Here is a 16439-nt window from a genome sequence, read left to right on the forward strand (position 1 = left end):
TCACGTATTCCGTTATTGGTTGTTCCAAAATCTCAAGAATAAAAGGAGATGTCAATATTGTCATATATTTTTATTGTAAAATTTGATATATATACATGTCAAATTTTGTCAATAAAGCTCAGGGTCGGAGCTGAAGTTCATAGTTTAAGTTAAATTCAATTTTCGGGACTCTTAACTTTATATACATTATTAAATTGTATATTCTAAAATTTACATATACCTATTTCTAACCGACAAGGGTTCTAATTCCTAGTGTTAAAATAAAAATACGATCATGATAAACCCTCCTCTTAAGTCTTAACACCGAAGTCTTGACACCAATCTTGGTAAGCCCTACTCATCCTAGCACCTTCAGATTTTGGACTTCAGGGAAAACAATTTATGCACTGATGTGAAACCAGTTGTGTAGTTGCAATATTCTTGAAAACTTTTAAAACGCGTGATCATCTTCATAATCATACATTTCACAACTTTTGCATAATTTAATATGCAAAATTGTGTTTTTCAACATAAAGCACCGCCGACCCTGAGAAAGCACAGCTCCAAGCCCCAAGTTCGTGTTAAAATAGAAAAAGAGAGGGAAGAAATAATTCAGGATGATCATAAAAGTTGTTAAAGGGTTTGTGCAGAAGAGCTACCAAGCTGGCTGTGGAGCATTGCAAGCCTGTTGGATACTAGGGATAAACAAATCACACACATATCCCCATCACATTATGCATGGGATAATGACTCTAGCAATGTGCCTCTGTATCTCTTCATTTCTGGGGCATATCTCTCTTTAGTAACCACCATTTGGAGGCTTGTTCTAAAGAATGCATAAATTATGCTACTCGATATTCGAAAGCCATTTTAAGAATTATGAAACAACCCGTTACCCTAGAAAGGCGAAACTCATAGCTCCCAAATCTTTTCATGGAAAGAAGAAAAAAACTATGAAACCAAGGTTTCATGCACATGCTTCCCCCAACTTTACATGAATGTTTATGTGGGACAATTCTTTTACAACTCAGAGTTCTTCGTGCTGGTATACTTAATTAACTATACAGAGCATACAAGTAAGAGCCAAAGTAAACTTAAAGGCAAGTTCATGGTACTTGATTATCACTTGGCATTAAACTAGTTGTAGAAAAGCTAATCAAAAAACTATTATACCTCCTAATAAGATGGATGGTACGAAGATCCTATCTCAGAGTTACACGTACAATTACTTTTCCCATTCTTGCAGGACTGCATTCCATGAACTGATCAGGGTATATTTATCATGCAGGACTGCATTCCGTGAACTGATCAGAGTATATATAATATACAGGGAATGTAGATTCGTCGGTTCAAAAGACTGTAAATACTTGTCACGTACTAGGTCTATAAAAATGACAGCTAAAGTAGACCTGTTTATCGATGAGCTGAGTCATTAAGCCTCGATAAACTTGCACTTAAGGACATAATACCATATGCATGCTTTTCTATAAACTAACAATGATTCATTACAAGGGTGCTTGAGTGGCATTAGGTAGGTCAGGAGATGATACCATGCATGAGCTCCCACTACTTAATATCTGAGAACCATATTGTTAATAGCACAATCATAATCTTACTAAAATAGTAGTTATTGATTGAATCTTAACAAGAGTATGACGATGAAACTTAACCATATCTTTTCACAAACAATTCTCACCAATGTTGTAGGATAAGGATAGACATATGACAATGACAGGTCCTTATCGGCTTATTGTACATACATTTATGAACATTTGATAGTGATACTGTATGTTTTAAACAAGAGATATGGTTCAATGAGGATCGAAGATTATATAATTTCAACACACAGGGATAATGATCCTAATTGACCAAGGTAAAAGGCCTAACCAAGAAAGATAAATTCTAAATTAAAGATTAATGATAGAACTTATGAAAAGATGACTATATTAGCTGCTAATAAGAAGCTTTGAAGCTTGAAGAACTTAAGAGGGAATATCAAATAGATTTTTTTCTGTTTGTTTGCAAGGGAAGAAAACAGAGTCGAAATAGTAGACAAATGTAAGTTGAGTGACTGATGGGTTGGCAAGGAATGGGCGTTGTGGGGACGAAACAGCCTTACAAGTCGCAATCCCAATGCTTGGAGCTTTCACTCCAGGTGGCTCAATCACTCCACGTGAGCACACTGCGGCAGCCAAGGTCAGCAAACCTTCTATTGCCAAGTAAGCCCTTTACCTAGAGAAGATTTTTCTTTAATTTTCAATGAGATTTCAGTATTATTAAGTGGGGCATCAAAATCAGGGATGAGATTACCCAGTCACTTTCACTGCTCCCTAATTCTCCTTCTTACTATGTTAAGTAATCTACTCCTAAACCAAATTAAGCTTTGTTTGCTATACTTCTATTGAGTAGACAGGGCAGTAACTAAGTATCTATTTCGGTGCACCTCAATCCAATGATTCCATCAAGATGAAAATTTCAGTGCTTGTTAATAAAAGGTGTAAAAATCTTGTATCCCAGATTTTTTACTTGATATAGGTTAAAATATAATCATTAGCACGGTTAGCATAATCTTTTCTATAGATATCTTGAAAGTATAATGCCTCTAATCACATGAGCATCTCCTTGATTATAATCATTGTATGAAACGCAATTAATTCACACTTCAGAATAACAATAAAGAACTATACTAATAAAAATTAAGCAAATCTTCTTTCTTCGCTTTTTAAATAAACTAGAATATAATAAGGTGTAGATTAATATATAATAAATTTAACATAAAATAGTTGAAGGTAGGCTCTGGCTTATGATTTGAGAATGACTCTTAATGGGCATTAAACTCCCCAAACCCCTTCACATGCACCCTCATGGCCATCACCTCTATTTAAGCACCTCCATCCCCTCTTCTCCTTTCAACAAACTCAAATAGTATTCTCTTACAAATCTCTCAATTTCAAGCTTCAGAAACAAAAAATTTCATAAACCTTATACAACTACTCTCAACAATTGCCAAAAAAAATCTCTTTATAGCTTTCTTCCAATCTTATACAACACTCTACAAATTTGACAGTCTTTCTATCCTACACTTTAGTCGAAAAAAATGTTTACTTTCACGGATCAAAACGACTTCCTTGATCGTCGGTGTGTCTGGGTTAATGGACCAGTTATAGTTGGTGCTGGTCCTTCAGGGCTAGCTGTAGGAGCATGCCTCAAAGAACAAGGTATACCCTTTGTTGTCCTTGAAAGGGCTGACTGCATAGCTTCTTTGTGGCAAAAACGTACCTATGATCGCTTAAAGCTTCACCTTCCAAAGCAATTCTGCCAACTCCCTAACTTCCCATTCCCTGAGCACTTCCCCGAATACCCATCAAAGAAACAATTCATTGATTATCTTGAATCATATGCAAGGCACTTCGATATCAATCCACAGTTTAATGAGTGTGTCCAAACAGCCAAGTATGATGAGGCTTGCCAGCTATGGCGAATCAAGACTGTTTCTACATGTGGTTCTGTCCAGTCCGAGGTTGAGTACATCTGTCAATGGCTAGTTGTGGCAACTGGAGAAAATGCAGAGCGTGTTGTACCAGACATTGAAGGATTACAAGAGTTCGGAGGAGAGGTTATCCATGCTTGTGAATATAAATCTGGTGAAAAATACAGTGGAAAAAAAGTTCTAGTTGTGGGGTGTGGAAATTCAGGCATGGAAGTTTCACTTGATCTTTGCAACCACAATGCTAAACCATCAATGGTCGTTCGAAGCTCGGTAAGTCATCAATAAAGTGTTGACAAAAATAATAATATATTATTTCGTTCCTATCTCTAAATTTCAAACTGAATATAATACTATTACGATCAAATTCTAATCAGTTTTTTTCATTCCTCAGGTGCATGTATTGCCAAGAGAAATCTGTGGAAAATCAACTTTCGAATTGGCCATGATAATGATGAGGTGGTTACCTCTTTGGCTGGTTGATAAACTTATGCTAGTATTAGCATGGTTTATTCTTGGAAACACTGAAAGCTATGGTCTCAAAAGGCCATCAGTTGGCCCTTTGGAGCTGAAAAACACTCGTGGAAAGACCCCTGTTCTTGACATTGGTGCACTAGCAAAGATTAGATCCCGAGATATTAACGTTGTTCCTGGAATCAAGAGGTTCTCAAAAGGCCTGGTAGAACTTCTCGATGGGGAGAAACTTGAAATTGATTCTGTTGTTTTGGCTACTGGCTACTGCAGCAATGTCCCTTACTGGCTCCAGGTATGAAGAAGTTCTTTTCCTCTGTTTTTTTCTCTGTTCTCTCACAGGAATTTTTAAAAATTAAAACCTAGAGCTATTATACAAAGTCACTTTTGTCATTATATTTTCAGTAAGAAAAGTTAAGGGTGTTAATATTTTATAAATAAATAGAATATAAAAAGAAACTGACTTAGAAGCTTTTAAAGGATTACATAGTCTGGACATATGGCTAATGTTTTGTTATTTGATTATTAACAGGAAACTGATTTCTTCTCCAAGAATGGTCTTCCCAAGACACCATTCCCAAATGGTTGGAAAGGAAATGCTGGTCTCTATGCAGTTGGGTTCACACGGAGAGGGCTTTCTGGTGCATCCCTAGATGCCACGAGAATAGCACAAGACATTTCAAAAGTTTGGAAGGAGGACTTAACCCATAAAAAGCAAAAAGTTCCTACTCACCGACGATGCATTTCAACTTTCTAATCAGTGAAACAATAGGCTAATAGTAATGTGTATAATGTAAAAATACAGAGATAGCACAAACACTAGCCCTCTCCAAAAAGCCCAAGTTTTGAGATTTTTAGGGCATTTTGTATACTGATTAGAGGAAGATGAGGCTTTTTTTTCTTCTTTTAGTTTTATCTGAGGATTTATGGAATGATTCATTATCACTTATAATGAAAAATACATTTGTTCTTTTATTCATATTTCTTCTTTTACTAGAAGTCCAGTTGTTTTCAAGTTCATGCATAATTCCTTAGAACCTAGGATGTAAGTGCTGAGTGCTGACTAATAATCAAATATTCAGGAAAAAATAGTTGCAGTCCTAAATTCATTTCTAGGTGGGATCATACATAGCCACGTATAAATAAGGCGCGGAAATTTGAGGTAGATAATCATATACCCTCTTATGTCCTCTTGTGACCAATAGCTTTCAGCTTCAACATCAATACAGTTATCAAGTTTTGAAAGAAACACAGACACATACAGAATATAGAGTGGATCCATTAAAGGAAATACTAATCTACAATTCTACATCGTAGGGGGTTCACTTTTATAAGTTCTAACTATTACTGTAGCTTGGATGGTATCAAGGTATGGTATCAATGTACATTATTTTCTTCACATGCCTATCATAATTTTGCCAAGAATGGTCCACTGGTTTCACTTATTTCAGCTGAGCAACTTGTGGATCAACATCTATTGGAAGATGGGTGGGGCCTATAGGACAATAGACCAGGAATTTATTTCACAGTACCTTGTTTATCTTCCTTCCAGAACTACCTGATGTTAGGATGATAGCGCATTGCTATTATCTTAGATAGATTTTACTTGAGTTTGACCAACTGTAAATTAGTGAAATAAGTTGAAAGACTTTGTTGCATAGAACATGGACTAATCTTAAGCAAAAGGGAAAGAATCAGAATCAGTTCTCTGTAAAGCCTTTGCTGGAACTAAAGCATTGAAACTGAACTATATGGCATAACAATATACAGCATTAAACTAAAATAGCCAAGCACAGGAAACTCAAAACCGGAGACTATTAGAGTAACAACAATGCAATAGCGCCAGGAAACCAACACGCCTAAAATGATATGCAACTAGGATAGCCAAGCAGATGGTTATACACCCTAACAATGACAGTGAATCCATATCAATAATTAACTAGCTTTATCAGGAAAATTTTACAGCATAAAACATGTTAAACAATTACTGATATGCTTCTTTGCACATATTATCATAATTAAGAATCCGTAATACTTATATTTATACCGACCTTAAAGTGCAGTACCAGTATATGATGCTGTGGATTTCTGTAATGCCTGCGAAATCATCGTATGTTTGCTGTAGCAGACTAGCAGGTTAATATCTTTAATGACAACCATCCACACTCCTATCATGCACACAATGAAGAAAAAAGGTTAAAACAATATTTTTAATTGTCATACAAAGAAAATGGAACTCTCTCGACATTGCTTGGGTTCTAGCCACTTCAACCTTTTAGGAAGAGATAATTGTCTTTGATCTTTCTATTCTTCACAGGTAGTTAGCATTCTTTATATCTTGTAGGCAACTATGGTTACAGCTAGTATAAACTTTGAACAGCTGGGAATATGAGGCATCATTGAATCTAGTAGTTAAGGGATATGTTCGCTTAATTGTCAGGACTAATTAGTAAAAACATTGATATGCCAAGAAGCATCATTGAAAGAGAAGGGGACTGGATACTAAAATACTCAGTTCAAGGAGTCGACCTACAAAATCCTCACAAACAAGTATAAACACTTCAAAATTTTGCAGCAGTTAAAAAGGTCAGTTTCACTTCCAGGTATCCTAGTTCAGCTGACAAAATTATTACTCTCATCTCACATCACATGGTATTCTAAAGAAAACAAGTACCCTAATCTCAATAATATAATTCATGGTTTTTCTAAAATAAAGGTAGAAGACATCTTGTGGCTGTAAAACATTGGAACAAACCGTACAGCAAATGTTAGGGCTCCAGATATCGACCCTTAGTATACTAAAACTTATAGCTCACTGACCCTTGGGCCTTGAATGTGTACTGCGATTGATACGGATGTCGCTATAATAAAACACTTGTCATATCTAAGATAAAAAAGATTACAAGATAAAACTAAAGCCAAGGCAACCAGTATTATTACTTGTTGATGAACCAAATGCAAGGACAAGCTTTTGAATAATTCCTAATATACAGAATGACCATAGGGGTCCCCTGATATCTATTTAACTTGAGAGAATTTTAGTTTTAGGGCCCATCTACAGTCTTCACAACCACTCTTTAGATCTGCAACTAGAACTTGCGACTGCACTAAACAGCTGCATGAAATGTCCTTTTCCTTTTGGTCTCGTGTGCATAACATGGTACTACATCTGTAACCATCTCCTCCTGGGACATCAAAACCAGCAGATTCAGATTTCACATGTCTTGGCCATAATCCTCTCTGGCCACCTCTTTATCTTTACTATGCCGGACCCGACCTTACTATCTCAGTATCCCTTTCATTAAAATGCAATACATAAATCAAGTTCCTGAATACTCTATACATAAACGAGTTCAAAATATCTTAGTGAAGAAATGAAACTCGGTCTTGGTACCTTGGCAGTTTCTAAAAGATATAACTACTAAATACTGATTTTAAAAAAAACATCTATATGCATATACATTGAAATTACACACCTAGAGGGGGGGTGAATAGGTGTTATGGCTAATATACCCGATTTTTATAAGTTACCGAATAAATTAATCTGTCAATGACAGCCTGCTGTTAATTTTCAGAGTAAACTGTTAGCCTGCTAATAAGATAAATGCAATGCAGATAATGTAAAGCAGTATGCTAGCAACACCAAGAATTTTAGCCAGGTTCGACCCCTAACCCTAATGGTCTACGTCCTGGTCCCCTACCAACTGGTAAGAGATTATATTATTAATCAAGAAATGTCAACGATTACAAGATTCAATAATATAACTCCCTTTCTCCCTTGTTCCTGTTATCAGCCTGCTGAAACCCCTGAACCACGAACCAAAAGCCTACCAAGACCTATACTTCCCAAGTATATTCTCCAAGCTAACTAGTCCCCTTGTTCCCTTGTTTCACAAGCTCGATACACAGCAACAAAACATTACACCTTGAACAATACAATGAATAAGTGTAAAACAACCGAAACTATGAACTCTCAATATAGATATATATGGAAATATAAGTACTAGAGCTCAACAAAAGATTTAGCAATGTAAAGAGTTGTATTTCAGAAAGCTTGGTGTGTTCTCCTTTTTCTCTACCGAAAATGAAAGCACACACAAATTTATATACATCATACCAACGGTCATAATCCAACAAACTTCCCAACGATCTTGGTAACAACCTCACGTTTAAATTTGAATTGAATGATGAACGTTTGAATGAAGTAAGATTACTGAGTAAAAGATAAAATCGTTTGAAAACATCTCAGTAAAGAATTTAAATAAAATCCGTTTGAAACTAAATAGGAGTTTGTTAAAGATAAGATCGATTTGAAATAAAATCTCCTATTTGTTAGGAAAACGTTTTTGAATGAAACTCTTTATAAAACTGAGCTCTAATATTTATATAAGATATATACAAATATTAGAATCCTTACAAAGTCGTTTCCTATTAATTCTCCTTGAAAATAGACTTTGATCTTTATCCGATTGTTTCTCTGTTCACGCTGTAAGCCTGCTGATAGCTTGTAAATATCCCTGTAAGCTTGCTGACAGCTATAATCATGCTAACATCCTGAAATACTGTTAGTCCGCATAAACAACCTTTGATAGCATGCTTTCACATATCAGTTCCATGTTATTAGCTTGCTGTTAGTGTCATCATCAAAACCTAGAGAGTATCAATCTCCCCCTTTTTGATGATTACACTATATTAGGAAAAGTAATAAACTCCCCCTAAATATAGCAATCTAATATCACTAAACTTTCACAATTATCACAGAGAATATAATCTAACAAATATATCTAATTCACAGATATGCAAAATTTAACACAGAAACAATTAATCAAAGCAAATTGCATAGATATTTCAAATAATCCTAACCAGGATAAACCACCTGGTATCCAACAAAATTATCCAAACAAAACAAATTAACTCAGGATAAACCACCTGAGATCACCAAATTCAAATCCAACCAGCACAGAACAACTTAGTCTTAAAGCAAATAAAAACTTAGGGCCAATAATGTACTTAAGCAGATAACACAAACTTAAGTAAAAGTATTATTAATTTCCTAATTTCCTCCCCCTTAATCATTAAAAAGGTGAGAAAATCAAGATCCAGCCTTGTCCTGTTCATTCTTCTCCAGTCCAAACTTCTTGACAAGCTCGGCTGCAATCACATTCCGAGCTAGCATTTCTTCCCCTGCAGCAGCATACTTGGAGTCCGTTCCAGCAGCCTCCTTCAAAGCATCCATAGCTGTTCTCGGCCGTGGGCTATCAGTAGCATCATCCTCTGAAGTGAAAGTAGCCTTCACATCAGATGAACCTCCAGAACCATACATCCTTTTGCAGAGCTCATAAGCAAAGCTTCCAGAACTGCACTTCTCAGACGCAGTAGACGTCCTAGCCCCAAACATCATATCCTTCCAGAAAGCAAACTGAGAATTCAGCTCAACCATCTTCTCAGATAACTGCTTCTGGCCATCCATCACCTCCTTGTGATTTGCTCGAAGCTCATCCATATATTCTTGAATTTCTTGTGCAGAGAGTCCCAAGTCAACAATGTTCACAGATTGAGCAGGAGGTGTAGGTGGAGACACCTCAACAACAACCAACTGACCATCCTTATCCAACTTCAAGTTTGATTGAGTTAAGAATTTCATATCAAGAAATTCTTTAGCAGACACAGAATCCTCACCAACAAAGGACACCCCAAACCACTCAAAAACTCTTGTTAACAAAAACCCATAGGGCAGTCCACCAGATGACTTACCCTCAACTGACTCCAGCATATTCTTTAAAATCAATTCAGCCAAATCAAATTTTCGACCAGCCATTATCATTGCAACAACAACAATATCTTGTGAAGACAAGTTAGACCGAGTCCCAAGTCTTGGACTGACATTCTCAATAGATAGTTTAAAAAGTGCTTGAGCAAGTGGAAGTAGTTGTGTAGTGGAAGGAAACATAGTATCAGAAACATTCTCAGACCCAGTGATCAATTTCAACTGGTCGTTGTGAGAAAAACCCTCGACATCCTTAGGACCTCTCTTAGTATGGATAGACACAGTAGATGGTGGAATTTTTAAAATCGCACCCAAAAACATCGAAGACAAACAGATCTTAACATCCGAAACAAAAGAAACAAACTGATCCGACCCAACTAGTTGAAGGTTTGCATAAAACTCACGCACTAAATCAGGATAGCAAGTTTTAGGCAAATCAACTAAGAAAGATTGAAACCCTAGATCCTCAAACAACTTGACAATACCACAGGTAAAGAGAGTTTTGCCGGAAATAGGCTTACCCAAGATGACTTTCCGACCAGCGAGTCCACGAACAGCAAGAACTTCCGATTTGACCTTCTTCTGACCCGATTCAACTCCAGTATCACCGCGATTGACACCAGACAACTCATCACCGCTTTCCACAGTGACCAACTCATCATCATCCTCATCAATTAGCTTTCTCTTTTGGGAAATCGAAGAGGGCTGTGGGGTGTGGGCTTTGAGATTAGCTCTTGTCTTCTTCCTCATTGCGACACGGAGACCGATTGAGGCTATGGTGAGTACGAAGAGTTTGCGTAGTAGGTGAGATAAAACCCTAGAGTCTCGAGATGGAGTGTATATGTAGCCGAAGAGTCGTGGTGATAGGACTTGTTTTAAAATCCTTTTAATAATTATCAGGGGAGTAGTTTTAGGAATAAAATTAAACGAACTCAAATTTCTAACAAAATTCATGTTTATCGACTAGATACCGAATAACTCAAAATTTGTGAACAGCACTTATCACTTATCACATATATATATATCCCTAGAAACTGAAATTTGAATTTTAAACTTATCATCAATTTCACAGATAAGCACATAATCACGTATCAAAATTCAACACAAAATTTCAAATTACTAAACGTACAACGGCAATATCATTTAAGAGCACAGATTTCAAATAAACACTTAAATTGACCGGCATGCAAAAATAACAAAAATTATGTAAAATGCTAGGAGTAAGCTGATAGTACCCGGACCATGCTTAAGAGCCTGCTGACTGCACATCACACATACCCAATTCCCTTCTCAGCACAACATATCGTTCTTCAGGTAAAGGTTTTGTGAAGATGTCAGCTAGCTGATCTGCTGTAGCCACAAATATTAACTTGATAGCACCCTTTGCAACATTGTCTCTCAGAAAATGATGTCGAACATCAATATGCTTTGTCCTTGAATGATTGACTGGATTTTCTGAAATGTTGATTGTACTTGTGTTGTCACAAAAGATTGGAGTTTGCTTGCATTTGATTCCAAAGTCCTTCAATTGTTGTCTCATCCATAGCATTTGAGAGCAACAGCTACCAGCTGCTAAATACTCCCCCTCAGCCGTAGATAGAGCAACTGAAGTTTGCTTCTTGCTTAACCAAGAAACTAAGCTTTGACCCAAAAATGCACAAACACCACTTGTACTTTTTCTATCAGTTTGACTACCTGCATAATCTGCATCACTATACCCAACAAGATCAAAAGCATTTGTGATAGGATAGAATAAGCCCAAAGTAATGGTTCCACTTAAATATTTAAATATTCTTTTAACAGCTTGCAAGTGAGAATCCTTTGGTTTTGCTTGAAATCTAGCACAAACACAAACACTATACATAATATCAGGTCTAGAGGCTGTAAGATAAAGTAAACTACCAATCATACCTCTATACATTCGAATATCAACATCTTTACCATTTTCATCTGCTGTCAGCTTGCTGACAACGCTCATTGGTGTTGATTTCGCCTTGATATTCTCATATCCAAATCTTTTGAGTAGATTCTTGATATACTTGGATTGATGCACATAAATTCCTTCTGGAGTTTGCTTAATTTGGAGCCCCAAGAAATAATTGAGCTCTCCCATCATGCTCATGTCAAACTCACTATGCATGCACTTTGAAAACCACTTACACAAAGAATCATTAGTAGATCCAAATATAATATCATCTACATATATTTGAACAACTAATATATCTTGACCTTTAAAGATAGTAAACAAAGTAGGATCAATTTTACCTCTAATGAAACCATTTTTGATCAAAAATTCACTTAACCTTTCATACCATGATCGAGGTGCTTGCCTTAATCCATATAGTGCCTTCTTGAGCTTGTAGACACGGTTGGGATATTTTTCATCCTCAAATCCTGGTGGTTGCTTGACATAGACTTCTTCCTTTAGATATCCATTTAAAAATGCACTTTTGACGTCCATTTGATGTAGCTTGAACTTCTTGTAGCATGCAAATGATAATAGCATCCTAATAGATTCCAATCTTGCAACCGGAGCATATGTTTGATCGAAATCAATCCCTTCTTGTTGATTGTATCCTTGTGCAACAAGTCTAGCTTTGTTCCGAGTGATAGTACCAAATTCATCAACTTTATTCTTGAATACCCATTTGGTTCCAACAATTGAAGCATCCTCTGGTGGATCAACAAGTTCCCAAACATCACATCTTTCGAATTGGTTGAGTTCTTCTTGCATTGCCATGATCCAATTTTCATCTTGTAAAGCTTCTTGAACATTCTTTGGTTCCTCTTGAGCTATGAAGGCAGCATAAGCACAAATGTTGGCTTGAGCTTTCCTTGTCTTGATTCCAGCTGATTTATCTCCAATGATCAACTGAGGTGGATGATTCTTCACTGTTCTAGTTGATTTTGGTAGATTATGTTGAGCTATGACCTCTTCATTCCTTGTAGTCTGCCTAGGAGGAGTCTGATCAACAACATTTTGGCTTGCTGATGAAGTTTGACCTCTGGATTCATCCAATGTAAGCTTAGACATCTTATCCAAAGTTTCTTCAAGAGATGGAGTGGATTCCGTAGCTTTACAGCCTTCTGAAGTTGTGGTAGTTGACTTGTCAGCCTGCTGATTTCCAGTTTCCTGCACTGTCAGCTTGCTGCTAGTACCTGTACCTGCACATTCTTCCTCATCCCTTGCAAGATCATCAGTAGACTCTTGAAATGAAACATCAATAGACTCTTCAACAGTATGTTTAGCAAGATTATACACTCTATAAGCACGACTTGTTAAAGAATAGCCCAAAAATATAGCTTCATAAGATTTAGAATCGAATTTACCATCCCTATCAATGGTTTTGAGTACGAAGCACTTAGATCCAAAAACCTTGAAATAGCTGATGTTAGGCTTCTTTTTCCTTAGCAATTCATAAGGAGTCTTGTTGAGAATTGGCCTGATAAGCACTCTGTTAAGAACATAGCATGCTGTATTGACAGCTTCTGCCCAAAAGCTTCTTGGCAGCTTGCTCTCCTGCAGCAGTGTCCTAGCTGTTTCTTGTAAGGACCTGTTCTTACGCTCTACAACTCCATTTTGCTGAGGTGTACGAGGTGCTGAGAACTCATGTGAGATTCCTCTTTCTTCACAATAAGTAATGAAGTCTTTTTGGAATTCCCCACCATGATCACTTCGAATACCTACAAGTCTTGTATCTAGTTTGTTCTCAAGCAACTTGATTAGTTTCTCAAATTCACTAAAAGCACAATCTTTAGTACGCAAGAATAATACCCAAGTGAATCTAGAATAATCATCAACAATAACAAAGGCATATTGTTTACCTCCAATACTCTTATAAGCTTCGGGACCAAAGAGATCCAAGTGTAGAAGCTCTAAAGGTTTAGAAGTAGATACCATTTTCTTTGCCTTATGTGGAGTCCTTGTTTGCTTTCCTAATTGACAAGCAGAACACGTCTCCATCTTGACATACTTAAGCTTTGGTAGTCCTCGAACAAGCTTCTTTGCTGACAGCTTGCTGAGATGATCCATATGCGCATGTCCAAGCCTTCTATGCCAAATTTCTGGATTATTATCCACAGCTGCTAAACAAACACCTGCCTCCTGTTCTTCAAAGTTCAAAACATATATATTTCCTTCTCGTTTTGCAACTAGAGGAGTTTTGTTAGCACCAACAAGTATAGTACATTCATCCTTACCAAAGTTAACAATATGACCATCATCAAATAACTGACTTATACTAAGCAAGTTATAAGTAAGACCTTTAACATATTGTACCTTGTTGATAGAAATGATACTATTACCTATAGTTCCTTTGCCAAGAATAGGAAGAGTTTTGCTATCACCAATTGTGACACGACCACCCTTCTTCATCTTCAAGCTTAGAAACTGAGATTTGTCTCCACTCATGTGCCTAGTGCATCCACTATCCAATATCCATTGATTTGGCTTTACTTTAGACACGAGACAAACCTACAAAACAAACACAACCAACTCAACGTTTTGGTACCCAAATTTTGTTGGGTCCAGTAGTGTTAGTTGATAAAACATATAGAACATTAAGATCAGATTTCTTGATCCACAATTGGACCACATTAGAAGCCTTCTTCCATGTTCTGCTGGTCTTATCAGCATACTGTCTTGGAGCTGTCTTCTGTCTGTTTCTGTTGTCAGCATACTGTCTGTGAGCTGACTTCCATTTCCAGCTTGCTGATTGAGTATTCTTCATTGGACAATTGTTAGCAAGATGGCCCTTCTTTCCACACTTGTGACAAGTCACCCAAGGCATGGCATAATTATATGGAATGCCATTTTTCCCTTCATATCTCATTGAAGAAGTGGATGTAGAAGCTGCACCAATGCCTCCTTTGTCATGAGAACCTTTAGCTTGTTTCATTATAGATTTGAGACTTTCTTCTCCTTGAACAAACTTTCCCATGGCTTTCTGAAGATCTTTGACTTCTTGCTCCAATGATTTGATCTTTTCAGCTTGAATAGAGATTTCGGCTAAGCTTTGAGATTTGCTTAACTCGAACGCCTCCAAGCTTGCATCCTTAGCTTTAAGATCTGCTCTCAGCGAGCTGAGTTCCTTCATAAGTGTATCATTCCTTCTTTGGATTTGCATGTTGTTCCCTTCAAGTTGTGAGATCTGTTCCTTGAGAGTAGCAATGATTCCACTGCTTGCCTTGGCACTCTTTTCATTCAAGAAATCACCTATGACTTTCTTCAAATGAACATTTTCTTTCTCGAGCTCATAGTTCTCATTCTTTAGATCAATGAGTTCCATAATTGATAGACAACTCTTATCCTGCATGGTTAGTTCACAAGATGTTGTATCAATAGAATGTAATTCAGAATTAATAGAATGTACCTCACTATTAGTCTCTGAATCCGAATCGGTTGTCTCTATTGAACCATCGAGACCAACAAGAGCCAAGTTAACCATCTCATCACTTGAAACATCAGAAGCTGATTCATCTTCATCATCACTCCATGTGAGAAGTGCCTTTGATTTCTTCTTGTTCTTGTAATCAGCTTGCTGTTTAGGCTGCTTAGACTTGTTTTTCAGCTTGTAGCAATCCCTTTTGAAATGTCCTTTCTTGCCACATTCGAAACATGCATCATCTTTTGGATCTTTCTTTGCACCAAAAGCTTTGCCCTTTTCTCTTTTCATCTTATTCTTCTTTTCGATCATTCTCTTGATTTTTCTGGACATAAGAGCTAGATCCTCATCTGATTCTGTTTCCTCATCTGATTCCAGCTTGCTGACAGAGGAGTGCAGTGCAAGATTCTTCATTTTCTCTGTTGGCAGCTTGCTGCTTTCTGAGCTGTTAGCTTCAATCTTAGCTTCAAATTGTTCCAGCTCAGCAAATATAGCCAGGTGATCCATAGTATCAATGTTAAGAGCTGACTCCAATGCTGTGACCTTGGCACCATATTCGAACGGAACTGCATTTAGAATATTCATGTTGATTTCCGATTGTGGAATCTTTTTGCCAAGTCTTTCAAGACTGTTGGGAGTGACTTGGAATCTAGCTTGGCTTTCTCGAATGGATTCTCCCTTCTTGATAGCAAAGCTTCCAAATTCTTTCATAAGCTTTCCGAGCTTGACTTTCTTTAATGCCTTTGAGCCTTCGTGATATGTCTCCAATGCATCCCAAATTTCTTTTGCGGATTTGAGAGAAGAGACCTTGTCATATTCAGCTTGATTCAGCCCATTGATTAATGTACTCCTTGCTTTTCCATTGGCAGCAACCTTTGATAGCTCGTCCGCTGTGAGAACATCAACGTCCTTGGCTTTGCCATCGCTATCACGATATTCATAAGGACCTTTTTGCACAACTCTTTGCATTAGGGGATCTCTGGACAGATGAGCCTCCATTTGGCCTTTCCACCAGTTGTAGTTGTCAGAACCCGTGAGGAGGGGAGCTCTAAAATCGGACTTTCCCTGAAAGTTATCAGCCATATCGATCGATACTATTCCTGTTACAGAATTGTTAGTACAAACACAGCTCTGATACCAATTGAAATTACACACCTAGAGGGGGGTGAATAGGTGTTATGGCTAATATACCCGATTTTTATAAGTTACCGAATAAATTAATCTGTCAATGACAGCCTGCTGTTAATTTTCAGAGTAAACTGTTAGCCTGCTAATAAGATAAATGCAATGCAGATAATGTAAAGCAGTATGCTAGCAACACCAAGAATTTTAGCCAGGTTCGACCCCTAAC

At 37.1% G+C, this 16439-nt stretch overlaps 2 protein-coding genes across 2 annotated transcripts; one reads left to right on the forward strand and one right to left on the reverse strand.

Moving 5' to 3' along the window:
• Positions 1-2844: 2844 nt before the first annotated feature.
• LOC108222162 (probable indole-3-pyruvate monooxygenase YUCCA8) lies at positions 2845-4916 on the forward strand. Its single transcript, XM_017396067.2, has 3 exons — positions 2845-3739; positions 3861-4232; positions 4470-4916. Exons 1-3 carry the CDS (start codon positions 3077-3079, stop codon positions 4692-4694), a joined length of 1260 nt encoding a protein of 419 aa, XP_017251556.1. The 5' UTR covers positions 2845-3076; the 3' UTR covers positions 4695-4916.
• Positions 4917-9029: 4113 nt separating this feature from the next.
• Positions 9030-10454, reverse strand: LOC135152875 (uncharacterized). Its single transcript, XM_064094022.1, has one exon. The coding sequence runs from the start codon at positions 10452-10454 to the stop codon at positions 9030-9032; it is 1425 nt and encodes a 474-aa protein (XP_063950092.1).
• Between the last annotated feature and the right edge of the window lie 5985 nt (positions 10455-16439).

This window comes from Daucus carota, chromosome 5 (genome assembly GCF_001625215.2).
Source record: "Daucus carota subsp. sativus chromosome 5, DH1 v3.0, whole genome shotgun sequence".
Taxonomy (NCBI): domain Eukaryota; kingdom Viridiplantae; phylum Streptophyta; class Magnoliopsida; order Apiales; family Apiaceae; genus Daucus; species Daucus carota.